At 38.3% G+C, this 26,201-nt stretch overlaps 1 protein-coding gene across 3 annotated transcripts in view; it reads right to left on the minus strand.

The window, feature by feature from the left end:
* The window catches only part of macrod1 (mono-ADP ribosylhydrolase 1), a 575,305-nt gene that overhangs the window by 284,310 nt on the left and 264,794 nt on the right, over positions 1-26,201 (minus strand). For all 3 annotated transcript variants that reach the window (XM_051923041.1, XM_051923038.1, XM_028809642.2), the window contains one exon: positions 7,898-7,927. In XM_051923041.1, coding sequence (XP_051779001.1) covers positions 7,898-7,927 — 30 coding nt within the window. The remainder of the gene's footprint in view (positions 1-7,897; positions 7,928-26,201) is intronic.

Below are 26,201 nucleotides of genomic sequence, written 5' to 3' on the forward strand. Positions count from 1 at the left end.
GCACGTTCAGTTTTTAACTTTGCTTCCATGTAAGGCGAAGGCTTGTGGGCTTTATTGTTATGATATTGTATTAAATACAAAGATCACCAGAAAACTAATATTTCTTGATAGTTGAAACCTTTTGTATGAAAATGTATGTAGGTCCTACTTCGGTTTCACTTATCTGTTAATGTTTAAAATATGTCCAGATATGATATTCTTCTAACATATAACATGTATAACATTGTTTACTTTTAGTATGCATACCCTTATAGCTGGAATTCCCACATTACCAGCAGTGCCATCTGTATCTGAATCCTGACTATATTCAGGTACTTGTATCTACATCAGAATCTGAATTTTGATTATATTCAGGTGTCTTTAAACTCATTTTCAAATACTGCTCCTTTCTTTTCTTTTTGGATGTCTTAATTCCCAAGTTGTTTTTACTGTGTATGTGCATGTTGATTTGGGGTGTAAGCTACCGTAAATGGAATTGTTTAATATTATATGGTTTTGCAAATACTCCTGATATGTTATATTGTGTAAACCTTTTTGAAAGTCTTGAGTTATCAACCAAAGGTTCAATAATATGTCTGATGCCTATCTATGTTGTTCCACCCCCCAACCCCCCCAGATATGGTGATCTGAATGGGACAGAGGCTCAAGATTTATGTGACTTATTGTTCTGCCAGTAGTCTTCTTTCTCCAGAAGTTAGCATGTGGTGCTTGATATTTTGTATAGTGTATCTGTCCCATCTGTTTCAGATTTGGGATATTAAGTTCCTTCATATGGGCATAATTATTGCATGAAAGTTTGTTATTTTTGACAAAGATAAATGATGAACTTGGTACAGTTATGTACATCTCTAACACTACTGTCATAGATAGACAGAACTTTATTTGTCCCGAGGAGGAATTTGGCTTTTTACAGAAGCTCTTTAAATAAAATTTTAAAAGAAATAAAACTTCTGACTTCCCAGTCCCAGTGAGGCATTCTGCAGGCATATTGCCACTGGCACAAAGGAGCACCAGTAGCATTTAATATTGTTGGGGTGCAGTTCTGAAATTGATCTATGGGTCTATGTGTTGATGTTTTGCATTTTGATTATTTTCACCTGTTCTAATCTAGACACATTAGCGATAATTCCCCTTTAACACAGGTAGTGACTTCCTTCTCATCTTATACAGCTCTGTGATGGCCAGTGTGATTTTCTATAGTGTAGTGTGCTAGGCCGGTAACATAACTTCAAGAGAAGCTCACAGAATCAACAGACTAATTAAAAGGGCAAGCTCAGTTATAGGAGCCACTCTGGACCCCCTGGAGGTTGTAGAGGAGAATAAAAAAAAACTGAATACCATTATGAACAATGCTGCACATTCTCTCTCTGACACACTGACACTGAGGAATTCTGCCAACAAATCATTCCGCAGAAGTGTGTCAAAAAATGCTACTGGTGCTCCTTTATGCCAGTGGCAATATGCCTACAGAATGCCTCACTGAGATTGGGAAGTCAGAAGTTTTATTTCTTTTAAAATTTTATTTAAAGAGCTTCTGTAAAAAGCCAAATTCCACCTCGGGACAAATAAAGTTGTGTCTATCTATGACAGTAGTGTTAGAGATGTACATAACAGTGCCTGAGCACAGTTATTACACGTCTTCGTTTATAGTTACTTTTTCTATTTAGACTGTTTAGTCTAAGTTTTTTTATTATTATCTTTGCCAATTACAGCACACAACAAGGAGCTCTTCATTCAGATCTTTTATACTTATTTTATTTAACTCATGTTGTTAAGATTTTCCACCTTTAATTGCTTCTCTTCTTTTTTTGTTTGGCTTTAACCAGCAACCAATTAACGATAAGCAGACATGAGTGTAAATAACAGCCCATTCATTACCATTCACACCTAAATGTGTGGATCATCAAGTGGATACTTCAAGAGCATATTTAGGGAAAGGGGAAAAAAAAGAAAAAAAAATGCTCTGGAATAAATTTACTCTAGTAAATTATACATGCACACTCCTCTTTCTTGCTGAACTTTTATGAAACGTCTATAACATGATCTTTGTAATCTTTGTCTCTTTTGCTGGATTACAGTTAACATTTTTGCCACTTACCCCAATCAGGATTAGTAGTTGCACTATAAGTAATTGGCAGCAAGAAAAAAACAGCCTCCGTGGCCTTATACTGTGTTGTCCCAACACTACAACCGAATACAGTATAAAATCCAAAGGGTAAATCAGTCACTAATAGAAGCAAACATAACTGCACAAGTTAAAAAAAGACAAAAAAAATAAGCAGCCATTATGGTGGCTTGTGACTGCACCAGAAGGAAAAAAAAACAGTTACACACTTAAGGTGATGGGGGCACAGCTCTGTATCAACAGTCTCATCGTTGTCTGCTTACAATAATTAGTGTGACTCGTTAAGAGATATGTCAACAACATCTATTTTTTGCAAACAGTCCACTAATTGGCTGCAGCCGCCTGTAGGAGCTGGCTGCATCGGGGAATTCGCCAGTGTGTTAATTAGCTCTCACCTGATCCCTGCCACATGAGCCTGCTTTTACTCCCCCCACTCCTCATGCAAGACAGGTCTCTTCAGGGGCCAGAGAAGGAGGACACAGTGACAAATGAACAAGCACCGTATTGGTGTGAAACACAGATGATATCCTGGTTGCTTCGAAAAGAGTTTAACATGAACTTCCAGGGGACTGAAAACATCCAGCCTGTCATTTGTACTGGACTTATAACTTGATGGGCATCTCTACTTTTTTGCCCTTGATACAGATTTACAGATGCTGGTAGAATTGTATTGTCTGTGCGATGCCAGATCAGCCCTCCTGCATCTAACATGGCCTTGTTCTGGAGTCTGGAAGCCTATTTACTATTGCTTCCTGCTTGCTTCCTCTCTTATGCAATTAAAAGGCTCTTAAAAAACTTTGACTCCACATTCACTTTCCCCTTTCCAATTAATAAAAATACAGAAAAGAAAATATGAAAAAGAATGAGGAAAGAAATTAGGGTTAGAAATGAACCAAACTTAAAACAGTGAATACAGACAGCAGGAAAGTGCTCATGGGTGCACTGATGTTCTGTAGACTTGTCTGGAGAATTAAAGATTAATTGATTAACAGGCTAATGTTCTGCTAGCCGGCACTTAAACGCATCCTTCCTCTTAAATACACCCCGTCAAGACCAGCACACCACTAAATAATGTTTATTTACTTAAAGAGCGCCAAAGTACTCTCCACAGCATAAATCGCTCACTGTGCCCATTAGTCTAACTCACTGCGACTGGCTAATTGTGATATATAGGCTCACTTCTCTTAACTGGTTTTATGGAAAATTGTGCTAAAAATAAAACAACATGAAAAGAGGAGTGTGCATCCTCAGAAGCGCACCTTTGTCCCTCCAGGTAGTCTCATATCTGACCTCTGTGATGAATGCCTAGTAAGCCTTGCAGACCATAAAAAGTGTCAATGGAGATTAGACTCATTTTTTTCTCCAATCCCTGTTTAAAAAGGTCAGCCCCCTCTAAAATGAGAATGACCAAAGAGTACTTGAACAAAGCGTTCTAGAGCACCTCATTTTTCTTTTTCTGTCTACTCCATTGTATCTCTTCTATTTATCTGGGCATCTGGGAATGAAGCCACTCAGATTCAAAAATGAGACAACACAAGTGAGTAAAAGGACAGGGGCACAGAGGGCACTCGTTGGCATGTGAATCCTAATAAAAACCAGAAGCTTTAAGCCCTCTTGGGTGTAAAATATTTATCGAAAGATAGTACCAGGCATGGTGCAGAGGCTCGGTCATACAGCAGAAATGTATCACTGCATCAACCCTGATCCCTACTAATCCGTTATTAGTTTACCAGTGGATTTACTCCCAGTCTGTCTGGATTAGCAGCGGCGGAGGGAGATCTGCAGGACAGGAACTCGATATGCTTTGTGAGAGATGCTCGATCCTTTTTTACATTTTCCAGCTGCATCCCAATATTTGTTGTGTACAGACCTCTAGACACATTAGGAAATCCTGGCTTTTTGTTTTGATTATCCTCCTATTGCAATCTGATAGCTCCTTTGAAATGACCAAAGATCTTAAGAGGCCACTATGGTGTGTACAGTGAAAGTACATAATGTAAGCCAAGTTTCACTCTCTTTCTTCATGGTGGCAGCCCTAATTCCCATTTAGCTCTCTGCCAGCCCCTCCTTGTAGTTTCCTTTTTTTTTTAACCTTCTTTCGTTAAAAGCCACCCGACATATATATATAGGATTTGTATGTTTGTTTCTGTATTTTCCTTACCCCTAACCTTCTCTTAGCCCATGACTTTCCCACTGCGTCAATACAACCACCCACCCAGATCAGTTGCTATGGCAGACGGCTCACTGAGCTTATTGCACAGTAATTCTCGTCTTACCCATAAACCTTTCCTGATTCTGTCACCATGCTCACAGGAATATTTATGAGCAGACGAATAATGAAGAAAAAATAATGCAAGTTAATTTTCAATATTCTACCTTGCCTTGTCTCAGTGCCAGACTCAGGTTATACTATGCTGGCCTCATGAGCACAGCAGTTTCTCCACTGCCCAGTTTTATTTCTCTTTGCCTGCATTCATCAAGACCTTGAGGGCTGGGGTAAAGAGCAGTTGGACCCATATTTTTTATAATGTAGCAACTGATTGGATTGCCAGGACTGCTCTTTCTTGACTAAGCAGTGCTGACATGACAGCATGACAAGAAGCGCAGGGAGAACAGGACTGAGACAGCCATCACAGTGACACCGACTCTCTGGAGGCCTTTTAAGTGAAAGCTGAATAATATGCTAGAGAGAATGACAAAGTATACTCGAGACACTGCAATGAAGAGACCAAGCAAGCACAGCCAGGTCTTTGCTGTTTTTAGGACCCTGGTTTTTGTCCGGCCATGGAATAGAACAGCTCGTTTTGGCAGTGCATGGCAGGAGTTTCTGGGCAAAATGAACAGTCTCCTCATCAATGTCCCTCCTGTCCGGCTTTGGCTCACACACAAAAAGGATACAGAGTAGGCTTCTGCAGGGGGAGAGAGCAGGTGCCATTCCCATCAGTGCTTTATGGAAATGATCCCACACACTAATCAAGGAAAAATGTCCACATTCCCATTTCACTAAAAAAAATTCAAAGGTTGGTTCATCTGCCTTGTCTGCAAATACTATAATGGATTCTGGTGTCTGGCTGGTCACCAAATACTCGTACCTGAGGAAATGAAAGGCTACGCACCAAAGGTCTGGCAGGGATGTTGAAGTGGGTTGAGAGTGCTTTAAATGGGTGACAGGCCATGGGCCAAAGTCCCTGCAGCATGGCTGATCAGAAAACTGGGAGCAAAAAGCAGCTGGTTTCCCTTGTCAGCAGTTTAGTATGCAGAGACAGCATACCCTTCCCACAAGTAATTCAGCAGGCAAAGCAAGCAGCCAAATTGTAGGAGAATATGTATTCTGAGTTTTCACTTTGGTGAGAGGTGTTCCTGTCAATATCTCAGCCAATGGACTGAGGCCGTCCCCTTAACATGCTTGATATCTCCCACTTAAACACTCTGAAAGGCCTGACATTTGTAACTGTTATAATCCTCCATGCATTTTACCATCTTGCTTTTTCTAGGCTCAAGGATTCTGGATGAGAACAATACAAGTGGACGGGGTGGCAAGGGTAAGGTCACTGTTAAAAAAAACTCTGTGCACCTGGGGGTATTGCTATTCCTCTCCCATATGCCTGTCTACATAAGAGTCATGCTAAACAGTGGACTGTGGTGCTCTTGAGATAAGAAGCAGTGTGCAGAAACTGAAAGAACATCCTTCAACGCCTTTGCAGTTCAAGTTAAAATGCAAGTGAGGTAAAATCAAATACATCTTAAACATACATTTAAAAAATACACACAGACATTTTACCTCACAACACAGAAACTCCACTCTGGTACAAATGTACACCCATTCATATAACTATGCTCTTATGCAAAATCTGTAGCACTCCTTCTCTAGTGATGGTCCTGTAGAAGTTACTTTATTCATCCATTCACCAATCTAAGCACCCATTATTAAATATACTTATCCAGTTGAGGGTTACAGATGCTGCTGTCTATCATAGCAGCACTGGGCAACCAACTCTGAACGGTACATCATAAAGCTCATTCATGCAAACATCCACAATAACAGGGTCATTATTGTCATGTATACAGAGTACAGTGAAATTCGTATGTACATGTGCTAATCAACATGCAACACATCACCCCCCAGCGTTAGAATTAGTGTAACTATTTTACCTCTAAACTTCTATCGTTCATATCTGAAAATTTTCAGAACAGACTTAACCACACTATCAACTACTAGGAGATATTTTATAATTATTTTACAAAATCTCCAAAGCCCCGTAGGTGTCAAGCAAAAAAAAAAATCTGTTTGAACGAATTACGCAACTCCTTTGAACTGATTTTTTTTTTTTTTTAACCTGACTCTTATTTCAGTATTAGGGAGCCTCATTCCGCATTAATTTGTTCAAATTATTATTACTTTTCCCCCTTGCAGTCCAGTTCTCATTAAGGAGCTCTGTACAGTTTTCCTAGCATACAGTTCAGTCAACTGTAAGGTAGTGTTAAAATCAGTGAACTGGAAGAGGAACTAGTTTGAAGACAACAGTGGTTGAAACAGCTCTTTTGAGGAGTTCTGAAACGAGTTTCAAATGCAGGAGAAGTTACAAGAATGGATTTATGGAATTTTCTCAGATAATGTGATATTTTGGAGTCAGTGGTACAAACGTTGATAGAAGAAAAGGTAACTTTAAAATCTAGTCGATAATGGCACTGAACAGCGCAGAACAGACTGAAACTATTTTCTGGCTATACTCTTCTGGTCCACTAAACTGCATGCCAGGAAAAACAAATAGTTATTGAAATAAGAAAAAAATAAAAATAATTCATTCAAATGAGTTACAAATTCGTTCGAATGGATTAATAATTTGTTTGGACTGATTTTTTTTTTTTTTTTTGCCTGACAACTATGGGGCTCTGTAAGAATCTACTAAATTAACAGCAAAAAAAAAAAAAAATCATTCACCACTCAGACAAGGTTAACAAACTGGCATAGGTGGTGGTAGTCATTATAATCATAGGTGGTATGATTATAATAACAATATTTTAATCACATAACCTGCACAACTTTTTACTTTTGAGGAAAACTCGCACAAACAAGGGAAGAAAATGTAAACTACACATAGGTACTTACTGAGCCAGGATTTTAATCCAGGGTTCTGGACCAGGGCTGTGGAGTCAGTATACAAAACCTTCAACTCCAACTCTGAATTTTCAGTTTCTGGTACCTCTGATACCAAGTCCTTTATTTGTAACTAGTCTAATATATTTACTAGGTTTATTGAAAACACACAATATACAAGATATAAGGCACTTCATCACTACCAGCATGATTCATCAGGCTACTTTTTAGCACTCTAACATTTTAAAGTCTGGGTTTAAAGGCTGCAGCAATGTTGTTCTGGCTTACAAACACTGAGTAATGTTAAAGATAAAAGTAAACTTACATAATTAAAAAAAATCTATATTTTTATCAAAGGTCTAGAAGAAAAAATAGTTTAATCGAATCAGTATATGTGAAATTGGAAATTGTAACAAATTATATTACTATTTGCGTTTAGTCAGAGTCAGAGTTGGAGTCAGTACTTTTTTTTTTTACCAACTCTGACTCCAATAACCAAACAATAACTTCTAACTCTGACTCCACAGCCCTGGTCTGGACTTGTGAAACAGAAGCACTAAGTCCTGCATCTCCATGCTGCCTTCATCTTGTTTCCACTATAGAATAATATCCATATTGGAAAGCACACATAGTCCAAAAAAAAAAAACCAAAAAAACAAAGACTTCAGACTCACCTCCTCCTCCTCCCATTAATGATGAGTTAGCTGTAAAAACAACAGAAATAGGATTATTAGTTTAATTTGACCAGTAGAAAATTACTTTAATTTTGAAAAAACTTGCATAGCTAATCAAATCCACTTGATTCCAAAACTTCTAATTTCTGAACCCACCTTACCCAATACATGGTCACATGAAGCCATTCACTCAATCCTACAAGGCTAATTCAAATACAGTTGAGCTACAATGAAACATGAAAGTGTTTGAAATCGTATGGTAGCTTTGCACAGACAGTAACTGTACTGGGACTAGAAAGAAGGACAGTGAGCTGTGAGTCTTATCCATAGGACTATTCTGTTTATCTGCAAGTTAACTTAAAATAGGTTTGTTAGAAGTAAATCCTCACACTTTTTTAATTTAAGAGAATAATAAAGCTAAAAAACACATTTATTTCCACTTCAAACACTCCTAGTGCTGCAGCTAACCTCCATGTCACCATGTAGTCTATGTAACTCACGTTTTGCATATCTAAGCTTTGATAACAAAACGTTAGATTTCAGCCACAAAGAAGCAGTACCTTAGCTGGAGCAGAATATTCCCCATCTGGTATGCCAGTGCTACTTCTGTTAAAGCCTATCTGATTTGTACTGGTTTTGTGTTTCGCTCTGTTCCAGTCAACGGAGGATGCATGTGAACTGTCTAACCTAGCGGTTTCCTAAGCCAGTCCCGGGGGAGGAATGTAGCTACAGTTTTTATTGCTCCTTTTTACTGGGCTTCTCTCTTAATTAAACATGCTGTTACTTCCCAGTTTTGGCTTTTATTGTGTCATTGCAGAAATTCCCATCAGGGCTTGTTCAGTTTTTGCAATTGTACTAACAAGTATTTGTGTTTTATACACAGAGTTGAATAAGTTTTCCTAACACTGCTGTATTAAGCTTTTGCTCTCATATTTCTTCTGAAATGTTTTGGTTATTTAAGCCACTGTCTGCTAACAAGCACACTGGGTAAAACACTGAAATACTGTAGCTGCTCTTTTTTTAGTACTAATTACCATTTACTCTTTGTTAATTGTTACTATTTAGATAAAGATAAGTGAGAAAAGCCCATAGGAAACTATTAATTATAATGAAAAAAAAGGAGAAAAAGAGGACAACACTGCCAGCACAGAGGATGGTCACTCACTGTGTGAAAATACAACTAACTACTATTAGAGTCACACTGACCATTCTTGTTATATATACAATATGAATAAGGAAAAATATGTCCTCAGTGGATGAGTAAAATAATGAGTTTACTGAAGAAAACTGGTCTAAAACACATAAAAACACCAGCATTCCATGTGGCGCTTACAAACATGAGATTAATAGTTACAAGAGAACAATACAGGGTGGTCCAGATCTAACTATGCAACGTTAAATGCAATGCAATGCAATAATTGCATAGTTAGATCTGGACCACCCTATAGAAATTCAGGAAGATGAAGAAGACAGCATTTAGACAACTGTAAGAGGTTCTTTTCAGCATTTTAGCAGTAAGAGAACAGTCAACAAGAAGACAAAGTGAATGTTAATCATTTCATCATCTAATTCACTTATCCAGAGAACAGTTCTGGGAAGTTGGTGCAGTGGGCACAAGTAACGAACCACATTTTGACAGGGTCTGTTGCCAGTCCTTTGAAAAGTAAGCAGAGGATAAAAAAATAGGAATGGAGAGTATGTGTCCTTTTCTTTATCTTTTCATTTTTTATATGTGAAGATGTCAATAACATAATGGTGACCAAAGAGAATATTGAAGAAACATGCAAAAAAATATGAGAATAAATGAATGAAGTGCTGCAATTGGGAAGATTAAAAACAAATACATTAACTGGAAAAGACACAATATACTGAAGAATGCTTAAAAGAAATATTAATAAGTGTTTACTTTGACAGGCTTAGAGAACTAAACCTGTTTAGTCTCTAACAGAGAAGGCTTTGTGGGGACCTAATCCAGGTCTTTAAAATCCTCAAAGGCATCAATATAGTTGATCCAGGAGAATTCTTTGAACTAAACAGTGAACCACATACTTCAGAAACCAATGAAAACTATGGGGAGGTGTTTTCAGGACTGAACCTAGGAAGCACTTCTTTATGCAAAGAGATGTCGGAAGCAGAAACCTTAACCTTAAAGAAGTATCTGGATGAGATATTGGAACAGCTTAGCTATTAGTTAAATAAATGAGCCTAATGAACACAATGGTCGTCTTTAATATGTCAAGTTTTTTATGTTCTTATATCTGATTATGTGTACACTCCGTGGCCACTATATTAGGTATACCTGCTCATGAACCCAATTATCTACCTCTGGAAACAGCTAATCATGTTGCTGCAACTCAAGCATACAACATGCAGGCATGGTCAAGAGGTTTAATTTTTGCTCTATCAAAAATGAGACTGAGCAAGACACATGTTCTAAGGAACTTTGACTGTGGTGTAATTAGTGGTGCCATCCACTGTGGTAACATGCAGAAGATGCTAATTCTGTGGGTGAAAACACCTTTATACCAAGAGAGCTTTAGAGCAGAATGGACAGATTTGTTCAAGCTAACAGAAGTGGCCACAAATCAGTCTAGAATTTACTTCATTATGTTTGTACTGTTATGTATATTTGTTACCTGAGATTTTATTTCACATAAAAAGATGCTGCTGAAGGGCAGAACTGAAAAGCTTCTCATTAATGATATCGACAAAGTCAGATCCGCAAGTCATGGCAGGCTAGTCAGACACCTGAAGAGTTTGTTGCAGCATGAACATAACTAGCCACTCTTTGAAGGTGTCGATTAAACAAAGCACAAAATGTATGTTTTATTTTATTTTTGCCTGACATTTTTCAAGGGTGTCTCCTTTGGTGAATGGATAATACTCAAATAACTGCTCTTTACAAGAAAAGGGCAGCTTTAAGTGCACAATGCATCAGAACCTGACGTGGGTGGCTAATGGCAGCAGAGGGCTATGCTAGTTTCCACGCCTGTCAGCTAAGAACAGGAAGATGAGTGTACAATAGGCACATAATCACAAAAATTGACAAAAGATTTTAAAAATGTCACCTGGTATGAAAAATTTTGATTTCTGCTGTGTAGGATAGATGAAAGAGTCAGAGTTTAGTGCTAATAGCATGAATCCATGCTACCTTGTGTCAAGAGTACAGGCTGGTGGTGGCAATGTATTTTTGCAGAGAATGATTTTTAAGAGACACATTAGCCCTCTTATTACTAATTGAGTGTCATTTGAATACCACAGTGTGCCTAAGCATTGACGCCGACTATGTGGATCAATTTATGCCCGTAGTCTGTCCTTCCATAAATATATACCGTACTTTCAACCTAAAATGCTCTATCGTATCATAAAGCATAAGGCATCTCAATCTGGTTCCATGAACATGACATTGACTTCAGTTTACCTCCAAGGTCTGCCCAGTCCCAAGATCTCAATGAAATAATACACCCTAAAAAATATTCCCAGCACCTTGCTGAATGAATGTCTCAAAGAATTCAGGCTGTTCTGGTAGATAACTGGTGGCCACATATGGCATCAGATAAGTGTACCTAATAAAGTGGCCACTATATGTAAATATGTTTATGTCACATACACACACACACATACACACAGTATTTTATGTGTTTATGTATAAAAAAATGACACACACACACAAAAATAAATACTTATGCACATAAAACAATGCAGGTAACTTAATGTGCATTATAGGCAAATGAAAGGAAGAAAAAAGACAAACACAGCAAATGCAGGAAGCCAAGATGTATTTAGATAGGAAATATCATGTTTCACTAATATGCTGGAGTTTAATGAGAAAACAAAAGCATTTGATTATATGAAAGTGAAGAAGATGTATCTTAACATTGAAAATGATTTTGATAAGGTACCACTACAATGAACAGGGCTCAGGAGGAAGGTTGCAGATAGGAGCAGAATTTGACTTAAAAATATAAGTTGAAGTCTAAAGTGATAGCATATAGGACTAAGTGTTGATATGGTGCCTTTTTAAATTTCTGTAAATAATCAGATAAAAAACTCAGGGCTTACGAAGGCCGTAACAGTCTCTGGGACTATAACTTTTTTGAAGCCAGCCAAGCCAACACTTTATACTTGGTTGCACATTATACAAATATACCAGTGCCTGCTGTCCTGATGTTGAATTTTTTAAAAGATGTTAATGTAGAAACTTTGCCTTGTCTAATTCTCCTAAAAACATCAGTAAGAGTCAAAAATGATTAATTTATTTACATCCTCAGAAACAACTATTTATTTACATCCTCTTCTATCCTTGTGTAGCAAGGCTAAATAATAATAATAATTTTATTTATATAGCACATTTCCCATGCTCAAGGCACTTCACAGATTTTAAAGATAGAACAGCATGGTATACAGTATATAGCATTGTACAAACCAGATAAATAAATAAAGAAGATTAAGACAGTAAATTCAGAGGAAAAAAAAAAGTGAACCCATTTCTTAGTAAGCACTCTCAATCAAAAACCTGAATAGTTACTCTAGTGAAAGGAGCCTTTCTTTAGCTACATTGCATAAGAAGGATGCATTTCACTCTTTTCGGAGAATTTGGATCGTCTGTTCAGGAGTGGAGTTTCATATCCTGCCGTAACAGCTCATATGGAGCTGTTGTTGTACAAAACAAATCTTTGGCACTTTTTTTTTTTTTTTTGAGGCATGCTTTCATACATTCAGAACATTGTTTCAGAAAAGCTTGGTAACTTACTAGCTACAGAATTAACATGAAAAGCCTGAATTTTTCAAGTACTGTATATCATAACTTGGAGTACAGACAAGGGGCAGTCATTTTATACATTTTAAATGACTGCACTACAAAGTCACAGGAAAGACAAATCACAAAGTTTACCAATCAAATGCACTAAAGGAGCACCACAATAAGCCCCAGCAAAGCTTAAGAAGTAACAGTGAATAAGAAATTGTAGTGTCTAGTATTTCGCACATCCTATTTTTTCCCAGTGCTACTGTAATCTTAGTTAACCTGTACATTAGTACATCATTAATTAAATCCACAATGATAAAAAAGTAATAAAATTAGCAGATACCCTACAGTTAGGTCAAAACAGGAGTACTCTGGAAGAATTTCATGCAAATACAGTTTAAATATAAACAAATATTAACTGCTCTCTCCAGCTGATGGCAGAATAACTGCCCTTTGTGGAGGAGTTCAAGTATCTCAGGATCTTCTTCACAAATGATTTAAAAAGCAAGAGTGAGATCGACAAGAAGATGGGAGTGGTGGCAGCTACTTTATGGAAACTGTACTGGTGCTTGCTGGTAATCTGGGAGTGCAGTCTAAGGGCAAAACTCTCAATTTAACTATTGATCTGCATCTCTGTCCTCACTTATAATCATGAGCTGCGGGTAAATAACCGACAGAATGAGATCGTAAGTGCAAGCGGCAGAAGTGAGGCTTCGTCACAAAGTGGCTTGGCTAGCACTTTGTGACAGGGTGAGACGTTCATCAATTTGGGAGAGTCTCAGAGTAGAGTCACTGGTCCTCTAGATCTAGAGGAGCCTGTGTAGATGGGTTGGGCATGTTGTAAGAATGCCAATCATCAACACACACATATCTGGGGTGGCTCCCCCTAGAGCAGCACGGACCCAGGATATGGTGGAGGGATTATATCTCTCAGCTAACTTGAGAACACCAGGGAATTCTTGAGGAAAAGCTAGAATCTGTAGCTGGGGACAGGGAAGTCAGGGCTGACCTGCTTGACCTGCAGCTACCACAAATCACACAAGGAAAAGAGGTTCCAGAAAAATTAGATATTTTATCATATATAAAATGTAATAGCACCAAGTAATGTACAGAAGTGATCCAACAAGCCACTGAAATATTGGTTTATACATTGCAATTAGTTTGCGCTTAGAGAGGTTATATTTTAGATGTGAGACTATCCCTGCATATTTAAAAGAGCCTAACAGCAGTACAGAAAATCTGGAGACGACCAGCTAGCCTGATTCCACAACAGAAAGATATGAGCTATCAGAAAGCAGAATTTTTTCAGTTTATGCAAACAGAGATTAAGAGGTGATATTTGTATTAACAATGTACATTGAAGCAAATCAGTAGAATAGATGCTGGCTGTTACTTTAAAATAGGTTCTTCAACAAGAATATGTGGAAACACATGGAAGTTGTTGAATAAGAAAAAGATTGAATTAACGTAAGAAACAGTTCTTCATTGAACATGTTACCAAGCAGTGTAAGTAATAAGAACCTTTTTGAGACCTTCAATTTTCATTTTTGAATTGTTCTTTTAGGAAATGCTATGCTATGCTATGCTATATCATACTATTCTGGGCTAAACTACCTGTACTTATGTTTTTAGTTTACCTGCATGTGCTTCTATCAGGTACACTGGTTTATACCCTCTTTCGAAAGATCGTTCCTGTTAGATAACTGGCATCCCTAAATTGGTCTGGCAGGAGAGTGTGGGTATACCGTAATGTGTGCCTATTACGAGAAAATTGACTTAGAAATTAAAGGATGCAAATTGAAGTATGAGACCACTACTGTATACAATAAAAGCCAATACAAAAGTAAATTTCACACTTCACCGTCTTTCTGACTACAGAGTTTGAGCAGGAAAAAAGCTACATAAAGAAAGAAACTATTCAATTAAAAGCACAACCAAGTCACTAGTAATAAAATTGACTGGAAGGAAAACCTACCATGGGCTTCCCTAAGGCCCAAGTTTGATCTATCCAGAGAACGGCAAAAATATCAATCACAGAGCTGCTTTTAAAAATGTTTCCCACAAACTAAGCAAGTAGACAACAGGCAGATATTATGGAAATTACTGTTATAATCAAAGCAATAGAGATGTTATCAAGAAAAATAAAACTCAAGAACTAACTTAATGTTGCCCATATATTACAATCCATCTTATAAACTGATACAATAATTATAAATCGCCAAGTGAAACCCAACAAACTTAAGGAAAATACTGTATATCTAATGATAGATGTCACTAAGAAGTGCCACATATCAAATAAAAAGTCAAAGCCAATGATTCTATCTTGGAAGTGGCAAGTTAACAGCATTTTCCGAGATTTAGTTAACAGCAGTCAGACTAAATCATAATAATGGGCCCTAATTTTTACTCTGAAATCATATTGGATCCATACTCATCACAATACCCATTCTGGCCCTCGCACAGATGAAAATGAACGTGAACCTTAGACCTGGCAGGTGTAACTCAATTCTTTAAATCTGACAAGTTAGAGTCTATGCACTGTAATTATAGAAGAGTTGGTGTGGGTGCCAAATATATCTTGGATAAGAAAATATCCCTTAATACTGTAAAAATGTAAAGTAAATTACATATCCACACCAAAGCTGCCTCTAATGAGGCACAGGTCCTAAAACAAATGCATAACAGAACAGAATGGCAATAAAAGATGAGGGAAGAAAACCTTAGCAATCAACAACAGAAAATTAACATGCAAAGTCTTAGATCAGAGTATCTTAGTTGTAATATAAAATATCTGCAGCTGTTCCACAACAACTGCACATACAGTTAGAAATAAATTAATTAAGCAGGCCCTCTTTTACAATTCTGTTTAATTAAAAATCATAACTTCCAAATAATTGCTGCATATTATAATATTGTCCTGTGTAAAAACAAATAGTAATGTTCTGCTTTGCAGGCTCACAGGGAATAAGATTTCACCTTGTATTATTTATGTTTGTACAGATTAACAGATACATTTTATTATGTATATGTTCAGCATTTCATTAACACATATAGCATACTAAAAAAAAAAAACTCTCAAACTCACTTTATTAAAAATCAGTGTCAACATCAGGTGCAAAGCAGGAAACAGCCCTGGACTCCATTGCAGGACTTGTTCTTGCGCACACCAACATTCACACTGACAACAACTGGGCAGAGGGTTTGAACCCTAATTCATCAATTGTATCTTATATTTTTGTAAACTAAGTGATTACCAGGAAATAGGCTACCACATATATGATGCATAACACAAACTGATCTAACAAACTGAAGCTTTTTAAAATAAGGATACACTTGGAAACAGGGTAAGAGTCTTCTGTTATGGTTAAGAAGGCTCACCAGAGGGTTTCTGTTTCTGAAATAAATAAAGTATTATTATAGTGGCACAAGGAATGTTTTCTACATGTCCATTATTGAAATTGCTTTGACCTTCCCCTTCATAGCTTAGGCCTAGTCCATGCTAACACTGATAAATCCTTGTTTATTTACTTTGGCCTTCCATCCACACTAAAACGATATTTTGGCCATTTTTCAAAAATGCTTCCCAATGTGCATAAATCTGAAAATGCTGGGTCTCACTTGGCAGAGTGACTGGAGAAAAAAGAAGCAAAAGGATTGACATATGATTGTCATTTCAGTTTCCGTGTGACAATTACCTTTTTGATCTCATTTTACTGTGGGGATATTACTTCTCTGACCTCTCTGCATCAGCCAACACATACTTTGCCTTGAAGTACTTCTCCATATTTATTTTGGCAGGAGTCTCAGTCTGTATTTCCCATGGTTTTGGCTACCTTATACTCATTTGTAACCTTTAAAACAGCTGTACTTCATCATCTGTGTAGAGAAAGAAATCAAGCTTGGTGTTTTCTTTAGGTGCTCTGTTTTCTTCGTGCTTTAAGAATTTTGATTTACAGTACAATCCCTCTTAACCAACCCAGCCACAGAGGATGCACAAACCAGTGTGTTTCTTCGTGCCGGTCCCAAGCCCGGATAAATGGGGAGGGTTATGTCAGGAAGGGCATCCGGTGTAAAATTTTGCCAAATCCATATGCGGACAAATGGTCTGCTGTGGCAACCCCTAACGGGAGCAGCCAAAAGAAGAAGAAGAAGAAGTACAATCCCTCTTAACCAGCCACCTCGGGACTGGACCCATGGCCAGTTAATACGACGCATACCTATTTTCATGTAGAAAAATATTTCTAAGGTATGTACTGTACCTCTTCGACGTTCCTGAAGAAACCATATCCACAAGGCTTCATCCACAATTTCGTACACGGCTTTTTTTCTCGTACAACAACTGGACAGTGTGGTGTAGCGGGTCCACAGCTCAAGTCAAAAAGGCGACTTTTTAATTAAATAATCGCCACACTCGTGTCCCCGTGATAAATAGAAGTGCGAGACAGCTAGTGGGAGAACAGGAAAGAAGGGTGGTTAATGGAGAAGGAAGCAGGTAGAGGAAAGCCGGTGCAGGAGAGCAGATTCAATGGAGCAAAGGCAGGCAGCTGGGAGGTGAACCCCTGCAGAGGAGTGTTTGGCCGACACTCGGTAGGGCTGAAGAAAGCGGTCGCTCCACCTGAGCGATCACGGAGCTGGAGTGACCGGTATTGAAGACGACTGGCTGTCGAAAGGCAGCAGCAGTTGTGAAGGTTTTGGGCTGGTTTAGCCCCAGCGTGAGCGCCCTGGCCATTGGGGAAAGAACCCAAGTCTCGGTCTGGATGGAGCCCGATGTAGCCAGGGATCGGAGGGCTACGAACCAGTGTGGAAGGCAGCTGCACCTGCAGGTAGGGTGTCTCCCCTGTTGCGAAGCCCAATGGGAGAAGCAGGGAAGTCGCCAGATAGAAAGAAGAAGGCACCGTGGAAAATTTATAAAGGAATATGTAAACAGAAATCACTCTGAGTGTAGGAGCCCTCTCACCTTCCAGGAAAGAAGGAAGTGCATATATATAATATAAAGAAGAACTCAGGATTAAAAAAAATAATAATAATAATTTTATTTTAACAGGCCGGTTAATGAGAGGCCAGTTAAGAGGGATTGTACTGTACTTATTGCAAACCAAACATTACAATCTGGGGGAAATGACCTACTGCCCTTGGTGAGCAAAACACACATGTCCATTAGGAATAATTTGTGCATTTTTGACATTTTATAGTTTAGCTTCCCGGGTACTCCCTGTGTGGTAGCGGTTTGAGTAGTGAGAAAGGTACTATATAAATGTAAAGAATTATTATTATTATTTCAGTGTGGATGAAAAACTTTCTGAAAGCGATCTGAAAAGACTAGAATCAACAGAAAGCATTTGAAGGAGAAAAAAAAAAAAATCAACCTTTTCAAATTTATCCATGTTAGTATTGACTAGTCCATAGTATGGCTGGATCTCTGATGAGGACAGGAAGCGACAAGAAAGTGGTGGATACAGTTTCTAAAGTGGGTTCACTCTACTTTTATCGACTAAAATGTGACAACACTGAGATCTTTTTTGGCCCCCACAACCCTCTGTTCACGCTCCTTTCTGTGGCAAATGTCCCATGTCAATCAAGACCAGAACTGCCAGATTTCATACTAGTACTGTGCATACTCACAAGCTCATAAGCTTAACCGCTTGATCTCAAACACTCACCTACAATATTTTGATAAATAGGTCATGCATAAAGACAATTTCCTCTCAGAAGAGAAAAATATACATTTAAGTATGTTTTCTGGGCTGTTGAAAAGATTAATTAATACTGTCCTTATATTGCATGTTTTTACTAAAGTTTGATTTGTATGAGCATCACCAAATTAATCTAAAGAAAACAACTATCAGCAAGTGAAGTTCTTCTTGGTTGGACCGACCATAACTGGGAGTAACTGTCTCAAGTCGCTGTACCCACGAGGCGAGGCAATGCAATGTCTAATGTTTACTAGAAGATCTTAATGACTAGAGTGGTTTCTTTATTGTTTCCATTTGAGTCAAGAGATGTGCGGCTTTTGAGGTAGAGCTCTACCCACTACTGAGTTATCTGCAAAAAAGAAACACACAACACAGCAGAGATTAATTTTCTAAAGGCAAACCCCATAAGACCTCACAAATGGTTTGGGACTATTTTCTGCCACACTTCTCCTTTTCTTAATGGAACAACAGCAAGGTCCCGTCATGGCCTATACGCCAGTCTGCCAGTCATAGCAGCTGAAAAATGTCATGGCTCTCATTTTCTTTCTCTCTCTCTCCTGCTACACTGTCTTTTACCCAGCCTCCACTTTCTATTATGTGAATACACAACTACCTTTTTTATCATACATAACAACAGCTGCTTCACTTACTAAGTATATCAGGTGACAGGGCTCATTACAGCTGGCAAATCGACTACCTGTTAGCATGAATGAGGAGCAAGGTGGAAGCACTGAATTTATTCTCAGCAAAGTAAGCCAGGAAAAGATAAACACAAGGCTGAGACAGAAAGCATCAGGTACTCTGCAAATAAGACAGAGGTACTACCATGAGACAATAAGAAGGAAATAGCCAGTCAAGGCAATAAGGCAGAGATAATACATAAAGTGGAGGGTTAAAAAAAACATTTCTTTTTCAGCACTTTTCAAAAAAGTCTTCTTTCATAACAACTTCGTTAAGTTTTTACAGTAACAGGCTTTACTATTGGCTGAGTTTTTGTTCTAAGTGAAAATAGGCCCTGATAGCAAAAAAAAAAAGTACTTGACACTCATAATATGCAAGAAAGATACTATCACAATACTAAACAACATTACAAAAAAGCTAGAGCCTCTTCAGGTATTCAGCTTAGACAGATAACATGTGAAAGAACAGAGAATCAAACAGACCTCTCCAGTCACTTCAGAGTCTGCATGAATTGCTGCTACTTTGCATTGTTCTCATGCTTTCACTACAACGGTTATAATTGTAATATTGAGGTCAATCACAGCTGGGTACAGTGCACCCAATAAGCACCGGGTCGTCAATTCATTCATTTGACAAATGGCTTATCCAGGACAGAGCTGAAGGGAGCTTGTACTGGTCCTGGCAAAACTGGGCATAAAGCAAGAAAAAACTCTGAAATGATACCACTCTATCACACGTTACACTTAAGAACACAACCACAGGCACACATTAATTCAGTCACTCTGCTGCTACAGTCTTTGGTCATATAATTAATAATGATGAATGAGCAAGTTGCAGAGGTGGAAATGCATGCCCAAACCTAGGCACATAGGCAGTGTGGCGCATCACAAAAGTTGCCAGTTCAATTCCTGCCCCCATCACATTCCAAGATACCAAGCAAATCTCTGTTTATTGTGGTTAAGGACTTGCGCTGGTATCTGGAAAGCTGCCAGTTCAAATCCCCTTACTGCTATAAGGGATCCTACTCTGTTGGGCCCTTGAACAAGGCTTTTAACCTGAAAATTGCTCTGGGGTGTACAATGGCTGACCCTGAATTCTGACTCTGCAAAGGTCATGTGAGAAGTCAATTTCCCCTCGGGGATTAAAAAAGTATATCAAATCAAAAAAAAAATATCCACAAGCTTGATTGATCCAGTTCTGGGTAACAGGGTGTCAGATCCTGTCCTGAATGCATTAGGCACTGCAGAGGTCACTCACATGTCACCTGTGGAGTCAAGTTAACGTAAAATTGCTGTTATGACTGCAGATATATAAGCAATTTGAGATGAATACACATAAATATGAGAAACGATTACAGAATGTTACCAGTTATTTTTTTGGAATTTATACACAAGCATGCCTTTAACAATAGCATTCTTGAAGTTCCACCTCCCAGTATTGGAAAGCATAAGCACTGGGATAGAAACTTGAGGCAAATTTAAACAGTATAAAACAGTACTGTAGCGAATTCATTATGCACAATAACTACATTAATCACAAGAGCCACTGCTCTTAAACAAAGACTTGGTCTGTTGTCTGTTGAGATGCTTCACCAAGCCTTTGCTTCCTCCATTTTTAGTTAAAAGTTCTTAATTTTAGAGGGTTTCTGACTTTAGTCTGCTTTTTAACACATGAAATGCATGCACAAATCCAATTATATTGGGAGACTAATTTGCACAGCCTACAACTTTCCACTATTTTCCCCATGATAAAGCACTTGCTGCATTGGCAGTGCGTTTTGTAATAAACTGCCAGCCAAAAAGTCTGGAGACATTGGCAGACAAGGGGTTTCTGTACACTTCAGAAGTTACTCTGCTGCTAAAGTCTTTGGTCATATTATTAATAATGATGAATGAGCAAGTTCCAGAGGAGGCCATGCATGCCCAAACCTAGGCAGACAGGCAGTGTGGCTTTGCACAAGGTCGCCAGTTCAATCCCAACTCCATGATACTGAGCAAGTCTCTTAACTCTCCTGTGCAACAACTGTGAATTCATCATGTTATTTGTTATATTATAATTATATATATACACACACATACACATATAGTGTAGCAGATGGTTCACTGGGTAGTTTAGCTGTTTTACCAACTTATCATCCTGGGTTGAAATCTTGCACCTGGCCATTGTCTACTGTTAAATGTCTGCAGTTTTCTTAGGTTTGTAAATGGAAAGAAAATATTGAAGTGAATAGGAAGCACATTGGTTAACTCTAGGAACCCTGATTTGTTTCCCAACTTAACCACTTTCTAAGGTGAGTTTACATTTTCTCCCAAGGTCCTGTGCGGATTGTCCTCTATGTGCTCCAGCCTCCTCCTACATCACAAAGATGTATGTGTTGGATTAATTGTAACATTGTGCACATAAGTAGGCCTTGCAATGGACAGGTACCGTGTCCAAAAGTGGTTCCTGCCTTTTACTGCAGTCTTTATTAGTATAGTCCAACTTACTTGAAAGGGAGAACCCAAAGAAAAACAAAAAGGCTAAATCCAACACTATACATTCACAACTCATTCACATGTGCACAATCATCACAAAGGAAAAAATCTCACTTGGAAGAAACATATGGAAAATGGATGTCCCAATACTCATGGAAAACAAAAAAGTATTTCACTCTATATTGCTAAGCCATATACTATAAGCACAGAAACCTTTGATTTAACCATCCCAGTGCTTCTACATGTCTCAGCTTTCTATTTACTAGAGTTGTTAAAATGTTCCAAATAATGTTTGACTAATTTAAAACAATGAAGACTGGTAAACATTGCATTGCTTTAGAAAAGAAGAAAGCCTTGGACTGTCAGATGGAAACTGATGTGTCAGGTGGCTGTGTTGGCAAGTGTGATCAAGGGAACTGTAAACTGCTTCTCTTAAGAACATCTATCATAAACTTGGGTTTATACCCATTAAACAGTACTTATTTGCCACATGTTGCTTAGTTTACAATAGAAGAAACATTCTGAGATTACTTATTCTCCAGGCTCTTTAGGAACCCCCCAAATAAAACACCAAACAAAATACGTGAAAGTGAAATAAGTGACAGTAATAAACATTACAATAAAAAGCAAAAAACAAGGGACACAAATAGAAACTCAGCATCGATAGGATGCTTGACAATTATTAGCAAACAAATTAGTAGGCATCTTTAGTGATTTCTTTAATATTTCATCAATAGAACATGTGGTCGCCATCTGCTTTAAAACAATATTATTCCCATGCCTTAAAAGAAACAAAAGTGGACTCTCTGAATTGGTACAGACTGGTAGCACTAACTCCAGGCTTGATTAAATGCTTTGAGAGACTGATACTAGGACACATTACACAGGATATTCTAGATAGTCACATATCACCACAACTGGTCCACAGAGGATGCCATAACCTTTGCATTTCATACCATGCCAAGTCAGAACTTTCCTTTTTTTAATTTTCTTCCTTTTTAGTCATTCTGGTGTGTGTCCAGATTATAGTGTGTGTAAATATTTATCTATTTATTTATTTATTGAAAGAGCTTCTGTAAAACGTCAAATTTCCCTGTGGGGATAAATAAAGTTTGTTCATTCTTTCCTTCGCTGGATAATAAAAACGATTAAGCCAGAGTCCTGTTTATAGATTACAGTTTAGCACTTAACACTGTTGTAGCAGCAAAGCTGACAACAAAACCAAATTTTGGACTTAGTATAATGCTCTGCAATTGGATTTTGGACAGCCAAACCTCAGCATGAAAAGAATAGCAGCATCACATCACCTGCAATAACGCTCGACACAGGTACTCCACAAAGAAGTGCGCAGAAGCCACATTTGAACTTTTTTTTCACCTTATGACTGTGTGTCAAGACCCAGTTTCTTGTGTAACCAGACACAGCTCCAGCTTCATCATTAAATTTACTGATAACACCACTATCATAGGCCTAATCACCAAGAATTGTGGAATGGCTTAAAAGAAGAGGTCTATCTGGTGACTCAGCAGTGCAATCTCACCCTTAATGTCAGCTAATCCATGGAGCTCATTATAGTCGTCAGAAAGCAGACCACACTTTGATCTCCATCAGAGGGTATGCTATTAAAAGTATGAGCAGCTTTAAGTTTTTTGGAGTGACTGTAACTAACAAAATCAAGTAGAGACACTACATTTAGGTTCTTGTCAAAAAGGCTCACCAGCACCTCAGGTTCTTCAGATGTCTAAGTGCAGGTCACATTTCTCCATCTGTTCTAATGAACGTCTACAGGTGCAACATACAGTCCATCATCACTGACAGCTAGGGATGCTCTGATCAGGTTTTTATTTTTAGGGCCAATACCAATCACCAATTTCATGTTGCTAGAACTGGATGATTATGATACAGATTCTGATGTGTTTTCTTAATGTACAATAAATAAAAATTTAAAAGTATAAAGTTCCTTGATAAGCAACCATGAAGAAGCCTTTATTTTAAAGTGGTATTTTTATAATTAAAATGAAGACCACAGGTGTTACCTAGTAATTTTTCACTTAGAAAATGAAGTTCTGTAGACTTATTGTTCAGTGACCATAAAATCAAACTAAAATACCCTTAAAACAGACTCTTTTCAACAAATGAAACATGTTGTCAATCATGAGCATCTGTGGGTCACCTTCTGGGCTCAGATAAGGTATGCAATACAACTCTGCGACGAGAGGGGGTGTTGTCGCTAACAGTATCATCTCTTCTTCCCTTCTCAGATGCCCAATGAGGGCAACTGAATCCCTCCCGCAACGTCGTGAGAATCCCCACTCCTTACAGTCAAGACCCTAAAAAGCCAGACAGCTCCAAAAAGTGACATCTCAATTTGGACTTGAGCAATAGCGTGACTATGCTCCCCAAATCAGACCCACTTGAGAGTGCCACTTTAAGTAAACAGCCAGCTTGGTTACTGAGGCATTTAAAGAGCCTAATTTCTGTTGTGTTACTGAGCGCTTGTTTTTTTTTTTTTCTGTTTTTTGGGTGCTTTGCATTAAATGGGGTGGAACCCTAATTGTTCTTTGGTATTCCACCACTTATTCAACCCTTAACATCATACAGACATTTTTTATGCACAATACACACATCATAAAATTAAAAAAAAATTCTTGTCATAATTACAAGCCACAATTCTAATAAAATGTTCACGCTTATCAAGAGGAATAAGTCTGATATGCTTAATGAGTTTACATGTAAAATCACCGCATTTGGCTCTTAGGATAAGAAGCCTATTATATGAAGACAAATTCTTCTTTATCTGTTCTTTTTTGTATTTAAAAATGTGTGCTGCTGTAATAAACACAAGCTTGCTCACCATCAACACAAAGACAAGGAGTCTCTATTTTAATTTCAGGATAAAATGAAAAGGTCTGAACTCTCTCTTTTAATTTCTCCCAAAGATACATCTTTCTTTTCTTACAATCTGCTGTTCCTCTCCATGCACAGGACAACCCCCAGATTCCCTTTTTTAAGTGTATTTCTCCACTTTCATTAATGTAAAAGCCAATATTCCTGTCTTCACTCTCCCCCACAAAGTCTTAGTGTCTGCACTCTGTTTACAGGAAGCTTGGCAGCAAAATGAACCATGCGGTTCCTCAAGTATCAAATTACTTTGCGTAAAGGAACGCTACAACTAAGTTACTGCAAACCTCAGAAAAGCAGATTCTGATTAAAAAAAAAAAACCAAAACATCTTTTTTTGAATGATTTACTGATCACAGATTTAGTCAATTGGCATGAAAATCAGCCAATCAATCAGAACATCACTACTAGTACCATGACATCCTAATACGGCACCTGCTCAGCTCAAGAACATAAAGCATTGCAGAGGGTGGTGAAGAAAGTACAGAACAAAGTTGCCCTCTATTACCGACATGTGCAACATTCACTACCTTGGAAAGGCAAACAGTATAAAGACCTCAGCCGTCCCACACACCTGCTTTTTTTACTCCACTTGTCTGGAAAATAATACAATACCATTAGCAATTGCACCAGCAGAGTCAGAGGAACTTTCTATATAGAGGTTGTGAGGTTGAGGAAGAGTGAATCAGAAGAATTCAAATATTTTAACATAGCAAATAGTGTGTATAAATATATAAAACTTACAAATACATATTGTCTATAATTGTATATACTATGTTGGATATTAAGAGTTTTTGGGTATTAGTTTTTTGTCAACTATCTGATGAGACAGGCAAGTACAAATTTCATTGCACTTTGTACACATGACAAAAAACTTAACCACAGAACTAAATGTAACCTGTTAAATTGTGCAATCAGATCCAGAATACTGTACTGTACAACTATCAGCAACCATTCTGAATCCTAAAAAATATAAAAGCAACAGTTATTGCAGTATTTGGATTTTTGTTTTCTGAGTGTCCCATGTCCATAAGGTCCCATTATAAAATGTCACCCATTATACAATGGCAGGGGTGGCAATGTTTTTTTTTAAATTATAGAAAACACTTAACTTTAGAACACAGTTTTATATGTTGTGGAAAGCATACCCCCGGACACAGACAGACAGACACCAGAATGTCCAAAACACACTTCTTTATGTCTAAACAGCACCACAATGCCTTCCTCCAACAACTCTCTTCCTTTCTTTCTTTCTCTCTCTCTCTTCTTCTGACCTCCACTCCCCTCCTCACAAGCTCTGTCTCCTTCCTTCCAACTCTGGCTCGTCTACAGCAGGGAGGCGGCCCCTTTTATACTGACCCAGATGGGCTCCAGGTGCTCCCCCTGACATCACTTCCTGGTGTGGCGGAAGTGTCAAGAGAGCACCTGGAAGCACTCCGGGTGCCCCTGGGATTTTTTCCGGCAGCACTTCCTGGTGTGGCGGAATTGCTGCCATCCAGGATTTCATAACCGTCTGGTCGCCCCCTGACGGTAGTCATGTCCTCCGGTAGGGATGAGTGTCCCAGCTCCGGTCCAGTGGCCCACAAGCAGACCCTAGTGGCTGCCCTCTCGTGGCATAGGGGAGGTATCGTCCATCTTGGGGACCGTCCAGGCATCCCGGCTAGGTAGGGTCCCCAGCCGTCTGGGACACTGTCAAATGCATATATGCCATGTTTGTGAAAAAGTAACTTCAGCTTAAAATATACCAAATGTACACTTTAAGTAATGAAAGAGAGATGGCAATGCTCATGATAGGTACATGAACTTGAC

The sequence above is a fragment of the Erpetoichthys calabaricus genome, chromosome 1 (genome assembly GCF_900747795.2).
Source record: "Erpetoichthys calabaricus chromosome 1, fErpCal1.3, whole genome shotgun sequence".
NCBI lineage: Eukaryota > Metazoa > Chordata > Cladistia > Polypteriformes > Polypteridae > Erpetoichthys > Erpetoichthys calabaricus.